The following is a 10,164-nucleotide window of genomic DNA, read 5'->3' as shown; positions in this document are numbered from 1 at the left end:
CATGGCATTTTAAGATAGTCATGTCCTCCTATGTAGCCTCCATACTGACCCCAGGGTAAGCTATTCTGTTCATCAGGCAACAGTACTTATTTTAAGCAGATATGTTATCTACACTAATCCAACTAAGGCAAAGTATTGTTAAGGATACCAAGTCAGAAATATTCTTTCCTGGCAGTGATCTCAGAAGCCATACAAATGTGGCACTGTGGTAAGAAGCATGGACTACACAGCCTATGGTGTGCTCACTGGGTGCTGGTAGCTGAGGGTGGGACCCTTGGGAAACTACACAAGATACACACTTCCTCTCACTGTGACGAAACAAATGGAAAACAAAAATGGTATTAAAATGGTGGGAATAGGTAGTCCTGCAGAGCAATCTTTGGGAGATGCTTACTATAGTCTACCGGAAGTTGGGACGTGACTTAAAAAGATGGTGCTTTGGAAAATGTGAAGGCTGCCAGTGAGCTCTTCTCTCTTCTATCATGGGAGGTAACTGTAGTTAATGAAGAACTTGCAGAAAACCCAGAGTGTCTCAGCAGATCCTGTTTTAAAACGCTTCACATAAAGATGGCTCTAAGTACTTCACTAGAAGAACTCCGTGAAGAAACATATGAGAAATACACAAAAATATGGAAATGAATATGACATCTTAAACTACTGTGAAGCAACTTACTTCAATATGATTGTCTTAAATTAATAATGGATAAAACTTTCAGTAACATTTAGTAATATACACAGAGAAGAAATGACTCAGGTACTGCTACTGGAAGAAATTACCTCAACTTGCTAGTGATTGCAGATAAACACAATATACATATTTTTGTATCTATTTTCAGACTAAACTAGGCTCTGATGTTCAGAATTTATGAAAGATAAACACAATATACATATTGTTGTATCTATTTTCAGACTAAACTAGGCTCTGATGTTCAGAATTTACGAACACATAACTTTTAAAAAGTGATTATGAAAGTTCTATTATATCAATAATTTCAGCAACAGTACATATTAACAGATTACCAGGATATTGTTATCATTAGCCTTGTATACCACTGTAATTTGCTTATATGCATCCCATTTTGGCCCAAACCATGATCTTCCCATTGGCAATAAGTGGGAGCAGAGGAAAAGTGGCATAGGGTCAGATTTAGAGCAATACTATCTTAATTTTACAATGTACCGCAGTTGATGGTGTTACTTTCGTACTATGAAGAAATAGCATTGTATCAAAGTAAGAAAATGTCCAACTCCTTCAAAAGAAATATTCTTTCAAGAGAGTTGGCAGCTCTTTTTTTCTATAAGGGAAACCACTCTAAAGAAAATGAGCCATGGAAAAGGAAGATAGAGAAAAGTCCCAAGTTCTATTAACATTATGCTGGAAACATAGTTTCCCAGGCTTTTCAGTTATAAACCGTAGTCTTTAACCAAGTCTGTTAACTACAGCCAGCAGAACACAGTCCATTGAATCAAATAGATCCAAATGGTTGCCTTCTTGGGTATTATTGTGCCCAAGTTCTTTTTATCCTCCTGGGACAAATGACTCCAAAGGGTAAAATCTTCTTTCTAGGGGGCTAAAATCACAGTAGCAGATGAGGGTGGGGCACACTCCCATTTAGTAGCAAGATACCTTGTATATGCACAAAACCATGGAAGAATACAGAAGACACTTTGCTCTTGGGGTGGGGGGCGTGTAAATCAGGGACTGGAGTGACATTCATCTTTTTACTCATTTCCTGCAACGTTTGTAAAAATTTCTAATGACATCTCAAAAAGTGTTTTTCTAGGGTACTTAGTAACACAGTAAGTACAATATCACTGGTAAATGGTAAAGTCATTTATTGTTATTTTGGTCTTACAAAACCTTTGTTATTAAAAGTCCTGCATTGCAACGAACAAGTTCTCACTTGTCATCTTTCCCTTTTGTCTTTCTGTACACCATTTCTCGAAAGCTGGCTAGGATCTTGTTCTCTCTCTTCCGCCTCTCTTCCTGGTTAAAGGATGCAAGGGCTCTTTTCTCATCCGCACTGTAGATCTGGTTCTCTTTGCGCAGCCGCACAGCCTCCATCCGGCGATGCCGGCTACCACTCATGACGTAACCTGAACATTCAAACGAGGCAATCTCTTCACTCGTCAACCCAATTTCACCCCTTCGTGGGATACGCTTTCCAGCCTTTACATATTCAGCCATGGCTGCACCTTCACCTGGAAGCAGAGCGTGGCCATAATTCAAAGGTTTCTCATCTTGAGAGGTATGTATCACAGGTGCTTCTGGGCCTATTAAGTCCATGGCATCTGCACTCATCGACTGCTCCATCCACGCGTCTTCTGGCAATTCCCTTTCTAGAGCTTTGCACCTTACGTCACCGTATTCCTCCTTTTCAGTCCTCCTCCTCTTCTTGAGTTGTTTCGCCCGGTGTTTCTTTTTCTTCTCTTTCCTCCTGGCTTTAGCTTTGTGTTTATCACCACCAGAGCTAGAATAAACGTCAGAGTCTGAATTGCTGTCGTTATCACAATACTTCCTATGTTTCCTTTTGGAGGGCCTTTTCTTCCTTTTTCTCTTTGTCGAGTGACCGGTCTTTGTCCTTTTTTCTTCCGTGGCGAAATCTGAACTGCTGCTCTTCAGATTCTTCACCTCCTCTTCTTCAGCTGGTGTATGTTCATCGGAATCTGGCTCAGGAAACTTGGGTGACAGCCCCCACACCTCGGGCGCCCCCAGCTCTCCAATCCTCTCTCTTTCCTTCAGCCTCCTCTGCCTATAGCTCTCCTCCTTTTCCTTCTCCTGGTCCTCGGCCCGCAAACGGTCTCCCGCATAGTGGTGGTAGCGGTACCCGCCACAGATGGAAGGGGAGGACGAAGGGGCAAACGTGCAGACCCCTGGCGGCGGCGGCCGCTCTCCAGCCCGGGGGCGGCTGACGGCGTGCGCTGGGCAGGGCCCCTCTGGACCCCGCGGAGGCCCGAGCCCCTCGCACCCGCCGAGGGCGAGGCCGACACCGCCTGCCCGAGGGGATCGTCGAGTCTGGGACACCGACGGTGGGCTGCCCGAGCCACGGCGGCCTTTCTGAGAGCCCAGAGTGTCCTCATTAGGGCGGGATCGAAACACAGGCGACATGGGCCGACCTCAAACCGCCAGCAGCGCGGTTACTACGGAAACCACATCACGGAGAGCGTGACTACCACCCACGCCACCGCCACCCACGCGGGCGCACTGGGACCGGCCAGGCGGGCTGCCAAGGGACGCAGTTCCGCCCTGTGGTCCAGCGGGGTCCTGGTCGGTTCCTAGGCGCAGAGCCTTTGACGGAAGCGGAAGTGGAGCCCTTTTCCGCCTCTGGGAGATGGACACTAACCCATTTCCACTTTTCATGATTTACGTACCCTCCATTGAGCCCCCAGGGTAACAAAAGGAATTAATGAGTCCATCTGCTGTATGTATGTATGTATGTGTGTATGTATGTATGTATGTATGTATGTATGCATGTATGTATGTATTTTCTATTGTGGAGGGGCCACCAAAACAGCTTGACCACACAGCCACCATGACAGGCTTAGGGGTCCAGACACAGCTTCTGTGACAGGCTTACTGGCAGGCAACACCCAGATCCAGGAAAAGCCTTAAGCTGACACCACCCAGGGATCCACCCAGGGATGAGGAAGTACCTGACATCCCAAACATTCCAAGCATTAGATAAGGTGGCCAGATGCCCCTGAGTTTAGCACACACCTGTTTTTGTTTTACAGCTACCCCTAGACAATTGTCAGGCAATCAGGGTCGTGAACCCTGGAAATCCCCCTCACCCCAGCCACTGCTATGATAAAAACCCCACCCTGCCTGGGTTCAGGGCTCTCTGCTGTCACCACTGCATTGGGCAGACAGAGGGACCAAGCTCTGAGCTTGAAGAGAATAAAGGCTCTTCACTTTTACATGTGGGATTCGGTCTCTGTGGTGGTCTTTTGGGGGGTCCTTGTGATCTGGGCATAACACTATTCTTTTTTTTTTTTTTTTTTTTGAGATATGGTTTCTTTGTGTAGCTCTGGCTGTCCTGGAACTCACTTTGTAGACCAGGTTGGCCTCGAGTTCACAGAGATCCACCTGCCTCTGCTTCTCGAGTGCTGGGATTAAAGGAGTGCACCACCACCGCCTGCCTATTTTCTATTATTAGTAAGTGGAGCATATGCAGCCCCAGTTGGCTTGGAGCTTGCTAGGCAGAGAAGATGATCTTGAACTTCTGGTCTTCCTGTTTCCACCACTCAAGCACTAAGATATAAGTTTTCATCACCACACTGGTGATGGCTAAGAACATTTAACTCTGTACCAGTCACCTCCTTAATAGTTGTTGATCTAAAATTCCCATGGGCTCCTAGAGGCCTGTGTCCTCCCCAGAAAGATGTTACTGCCGTGAGATAAGAATGAAAGAATGGCCGGGCGGTGGTGGCGGTGGTGGCGCACGCCTTTAATCCCAGCACTCGGGAGGCAGAGCCAGGCGGATCTCTGTGAGTTCGAGGCCAGCCTGGGCTACCAAGTGAGTTCCAGGAAAGGCGCAAAGCTACACAGAGAAACCCTGTCTCAAAAAACCAAAAAAAAAAAAAAAAAAAAAAAAAAAAAAGAATGAAAGAATGGTGAGCATGCTGTGAGATAACTGCTTGCCTTGGCTTCCGTAAACCCGCTTACCCCAGTGGGAAAGGGACCGTGCAGTTTTCTCAATCCCTGTGGAGCGGAAGTGAGAGACAGCTAAGAGGAGCAGAGCAATTTCCCATGCAGCTGTGGGTCCCATCGAAGGGAGATAATTATAATGCCCACCTTAAATATGCTTCCCCTAGCCATCTATGGCTCTTGATTTGATTATAAGGCAGTTGTCCTTCCTGCTACCGGGAAGAATAAATTCATTTGATTTTAATCTAAATTTGGGTAGTTGAGTCTTTCCCAGTGGATTGGAACTCTGTGTCACATCCATCTCATTTCTCGGATTTTTGTGTTTTACTGCCATGTGGCTCACCGTGCCACTTTCATTTCTGCCTCCACTTTTTCTTGTCAGCTGCCTGGTGTTGCAGGTCTACAATCCTAGCAACCAAGGAAACTGAGGGAAGAGGATGGCTGGTTCAGGGTCTTACGGCAACTTGATGAGATCTTGCATCAAACAGTAAGAGCGTTGGGAGTGTTGCTTAGTAGCGGTGGAGTATGCCTGGTGTTCACATAGCCAAAGGCTCAGTGGCTGGTGACTCAGCAAACAATCCTGTTTGTCGCTATTGGAAGCAAAACCCAGATTACTTTTAGAACCAAAGTTTGAGCTTAAGTTTCTGATAATAGAAAATAAATAAGTAAATAGGTAATTCCAGAGTCTTGTTTTACTTAGGTTCACAGACTTCTGCTCCAGAGATACATTAGACACATTAGTCTGGAAGGTTCCTCTTTATTTAAGGACATTTCTGTTGGTTAACCGGCGCGCTGCTCCTCTTGGCTGGCCACCAACCACGGCGGCCATGCCGGCAGAGGAGAGTGCTGATTGGAAGAATCACAGCCATGGTTAACTTTTTAGAGCTTTATTGGTGGGGGGGAGAGGGGGAGAGGGGGAGAGAGAGAGGGAGAGAGGGAGAGAGGGAGAGAGAGAGAGAGAGAGAGAGAGAGAGAGAGAGAGAGAGAGAGAAGAGAAGAGAAGAGAAGAGAAGAGAAGAGAAGAGAAGAAGGAGGTCCAGACGGAAGGAAGGAGCAGAAAGGAAAGAGAGGGATGCACAGAGGGCCCAACCGCTTTTTAGGCTGGGATGCCCTCGCAGGCTGATGACGTAATTAAGGACAGAATCCTTACAATTTCTTCACTTGGAGTTACCTCTGGAGACCACTTTACATCCTATAATCTGAAATGGCAAACTTTCATGTAAGATAATTATTCCCTAATCTGAAAATGCAAACAATCATTGCAGTCTAGCAGGCTGAGCTTGAAAGGACCAAGCAGACGCCATAACAGGCTACTCAGTCTTCTCTCAGAGATCAGGCCTCAATTTCAGTTTCCTGAGACTTGAGCAAGTAGTTTCTGGGAAAGCCATGAACAAAAGACATAGTCCTTGCAGTAGTTCCCTTTTTGCACGTACTTTGACTGCTCAAGGTTCAGCCAATTGTTTACTGTCTGGGACTCCTCACCAACTTAGAGCTATGTGCATGAGTCAAGGACAGAGCCTGGGCCCCTGAGTTGGCCCCCACAGTCAGTAAGTGCTAGGCCGGCCAGTTTCCATGGCAGCTCAAGGATAAAGCCTGGAACTTGTCCAGGCCTGCCCCAAAATGGTAACTATAACCTCCAACTAACCCTAGCCAATTACAAGTTACTAATATGATTGCCATTCGCATAAACCAATCCTGAGTCTGTTCCTACATAGTCTATAGACCCCCAAGTCCCCCTTGCTTTAAAAATCCTGCCCCATTGCTACTCAGGGTCTCTCCTGCTCTGCTGTGCGTCCGATGGATGGAGAGTCCCGAGTTAACTTGTAATAATACAGAGACTCTTTGCTTTTGCACCGGATTCGGTCTCTTGGTGGTCTCTGGGGGACTCTGGGTACAACAAGCTCAGCTGAAAAACTCCCAAAGTAAGATAAGTCAAAATTTAGGAATGACGCTTTGCTGAAGTGATACCTGTTGTTGTTTTGTCTTTTAAAAAGGATTTTATTTATTTATGTATGTGTCTGCGTGAGTGTATAACATCTGTGAGTGCCTGTAGAGGCTCCCCCAATAACTGTAGTTACAGGCAGTTTTGAGCTACCCAATGTGGGAACCAACTCAGGTCCTCTGCAAGAGCAGCAAGTGCCCTTAACTGCTGAGCCCTCTGTTTTTTATTTTTTCAAGACAAAGTCTCACATAGCCCAGAGTGACTTCAAACTCACTAGGTAGCCGAGGCTAGCCTTGAACTCTTGATCTTCCAACCTCTACCTTTGAAGTGTTTGGATTATAAGCATATGTCACCACACAGCTCTGATACTAGGACTCTTAAACAATAAAATACGTTGAAACTGAATAGAAATGGGACAGGACATCTGTTCTAAGAATATCCTTCAAATAAAAAAATTTTTTTTTTAAATCTGGAATCAGGGGTTGGAAAGGTGGTTCAGTGGATAAGAGCACTGGTTGCTCTTCCAGATGACCTGAGTTCAGTTCCTAGCGCTCACCTGGTAGCTCACACTAGTCTGTAATTCCAGTTCCAGGGACTCTGATGCCCTCTACTGACCTCTCAGGCACCAGGTATTCACTTGGTACACAGACATACGTGTAGGAAAAACACCCATACACATAAAATAATAATAACTGTAAAAATAAAAAACAATTGAAAATGCGTTTAATGATTGTGGGTTACATATAATCTCTTTAATCTATAACAGTTTCTCTGCCTGTACCTCCATAAATGGCTTGCATGTTTGTTCTTTCAAATTCATATGTTGAAATCTTATCACCAAATGTGTTGGTGTGAGGAGGTGAGGCCTTTGGAAGTTATTAGTACGAGGGCTTAGCCTTCATGATTGGAGTCAGTGCTGTTATAAAAGAAGTCTTAGAGAGCTGCCTCACCCTTTCTGTAGCTAGATGATGCCTTCAGTTGAGAATGAAAAAGGCCTACAGTGTCTCAGATTCCAGAACCATGAGAAATAAATATCTGTTGTTTATAAGCCACTCAGTTTGTGGTACTTAGTTATTGCAAACAAAAAGACTCCACTTCATTTCTTCTCCTAACTTTGAAGAGTCCAGGCTGACTGTTGTGTGAAATCTCCTACAAATTTATCTGACTGGTTTGTGATGTAAATCAGGGTAATCTTGCTTGATCACGCTGGTGATATGACTGTGTTACATACATCAGCAGGCACTTAATATCCGTTTGTCCCAATATGTATTCATTAAGAAATTCCTAACAAGCAAATTAATGAACAAATTAACAGCAAGGGCAAGGGCAAGCTGGAATTCAGGTCCTTTCCAAATTGCATTAGACTGTTTTCACAGATATATTTAATGTAATTTAATATGTTTGCACACAAAACATCTATATATTATATTATTATACAATATATATTATGTTAAATATGCAAATTTAATATACTTGCTCACAAAACATCTATAAAGGCAATGTTTTACATTTCAATTGAGATATTTGCTAGTGAGAATTATTTATAAAAATGAAAAAAGTCTGATATAGAATAATGTTTAGAATATGAAGTTGATAAAACATTGAATCAGTAACATGTCTGTTCAGCGGTTACAACTGTGCAGAAAACCACATTAGCATGCGCATGCATGTATGTGTGTGTGGTGTCTACATGGCTCAGTCAGCAAAGCGCTTGCTGTGAAAGATGAGGACTTGAGTTTGATCTCCAGAGATGAAGATGGCTGGATCCCTGAGGCTTACTGGCCAGCTAGCCCAGCCTACTTGGTGAGCTCTGGACCAACAGAGCCTAAATGCCAAGGTTTTTTTGTGCTCTCCACACCCAGGAACATGTGCTCAAGCATGTGTACACACACCTATCCCAAGGAAATAAATAACTTGTGGTTCTAATTCAGGATTGCTGCAGGTTGCAGGAATATATCATAAGACCTCAGTTGATTATGGCAAAGTCACTACCTGGAGGGATCAAGGAATTTCTTCAGAGGAAGCCAAATCCCAAGGAGTTTTTGGTGTTACTTGGCTTGTTATATATCAGCTGTCTTCTGTTATGAAAATCATGTGTGCCTTCATAGTTTTCCCAATTGACTTTTCCCCAAGAAGGGCTAACAGTGTAGACTGATCACTCTCTGGACATACACATTCCAGGTATTTGGAGAACAGCCTCAGGAAAGTCTTTCTCTAAATCAGATATCTCCCTTAGCTACTTTCAAGGACTAGTAGTAATAACAGCCCACATGCAACTCTCCTGATTTAAGGTAAATTCCACAAGGAGACACCGCCTAGGTCATGTGGATGTTAAGTAATAGCTTTACACAATTTAGCCCAGACCCTCCCTTCTTACAGCCTTACTAACTTTATGGACCTCTAACTCCTTACCTAACCACTTCTAGGAATATTTAGATAACCTGTGTGCTAACAGCTATCCTCAGCCGGAACCCCAGTTCAAGCCTCCCTGTAATTATCATCATTGGCAGCATCCGGCCAGGTCCATCCCCAGATGGAGGAAACTACCTTATCAGAGATACCTCTACACTCTCTAAGAACAGACTTAAGTGTCCGGACTACCTGTTTAAGAAGGCCTGGCGGATGTGCCAATTAAGCTTTACTTCCTGCTTTCCTAAACCTTACCTCTAGTTCCAGATCTCCCTTTAACTATCACCAAAGGCATCTAGCTGTACACAGGTTGCCTAGCGACCGAACACACTTTCCCCGACCCTGCAGAAAAAACGGCAGATAGCTTGGACAGATAGGAACAGGAAAAAAGAAGGCAGTTTTATTTTCTCCCATTGACCTAGCAACTTATAGATTCTTAACATTTTTTTTACCAATCACGTTTAAGACTATAGTGGAGCATGTAAGATCCCTCTTCTTAGATATTACCCGAATTTAGCCTTTAGTTAATTCATTTCCCCATTGGTCACTTCCCTTTGGAAGTGATAATGATAATGATCATTATCAAATGATAATTAACGGTTATTGCCCCTCTATGTGATTCTTCTCACCCCTTCGTTTGACCCTGGAAGCCTGGCTTTACACTGCTTATGGAATACTGCTTGTAAATGTATATATACCAGGACTTTCAGGGCATGAGGGGATGGAGAAGAAAAAAGAGAATGGAAGAACTAGATGAGTAATAAATTGAGAGGAAGAAACTGAGATGTGAAGAACTAGATTGAAGGGCTAGAAGAGAGTACCAGAGGAACAAGATGGAAGATGAGGAAGAGCCAGATGGGGAAGAACAAGATGAGAGAGAAGGAGATGGGAGAGGAGCTGATATGGGAAAGAACAAGAGGGATGAGAACCTAGATGGGGCAGAACTAAGATGAAGGAATTAAGATAGAGCCTAAAGGGGACAACAGAGAAATTGGGCAAGAAAGGAGCTAAAAATGAGAGCAGAGTATAAGCTTGTAGAGAGAACTGACAGAATAATAAAGTGTATGGACTAAGGAGTTTCGTGTAGATAGACTCATTTCTTTTCATCAGAGATTATTTATCATCTAGTTATACATTCTTCCTGGACCCTGGTAGGGGACTATCG

The 10,164-nt window shown here is 44.1% G+C and overlaps 1 protein-coding gene across 1 annotated transcript; it reads right to left on the bottom strand.

The window, feature by feature from the left end:
- Positions 1-960: 960 nt before the first annotated feature.
- On the bottom strand, positions 961-3,176 carry Nkapl (NFKB activating protein like). Its single transcript, XM_059263355.1, has one exon. It carries the CDS (start codon positions 3,107-3,109, stop codon positions 1,901-1,903), a length of 1,209 nt encoding a protein of 402 aa, XP_059119338.1. The 5' UTR covers positions 3,110-3,176; the 3' UTR covers positions 961-1,900.
- Between the last annotated feature and the right edge of the window lie 6,988 nt (positions 3,177-10,164).

This window comes from Peromyscus eremicus, chromosome 5, assembly GCF_949786415.1.
Source record: "Peromyscus eremicus chromosome 5, PerEre_H2_v1, whole genome shotgun sequence".
Classification (NCBI taxonomy): domain Eukaryota; kingdom Metazoa; phylum Chordata; class Mammalia; order Rodentia; family Cricetidae; genus Peromyscus; species Peromyscus eremicus.
This window is presented reverse-complemented; position numbering and strand designations above follow the sequence as displayed.

Bases quoted from the DNA above. Each gene is read 5' to 3' on its own strand.
- Nkapl (XM_059263355.1), bottom strand. From the start codon at position 3,109: ATGTCGCCTGTGTTTCGATCCCGCCCTAATGAGGACACTCTGGGCTCT.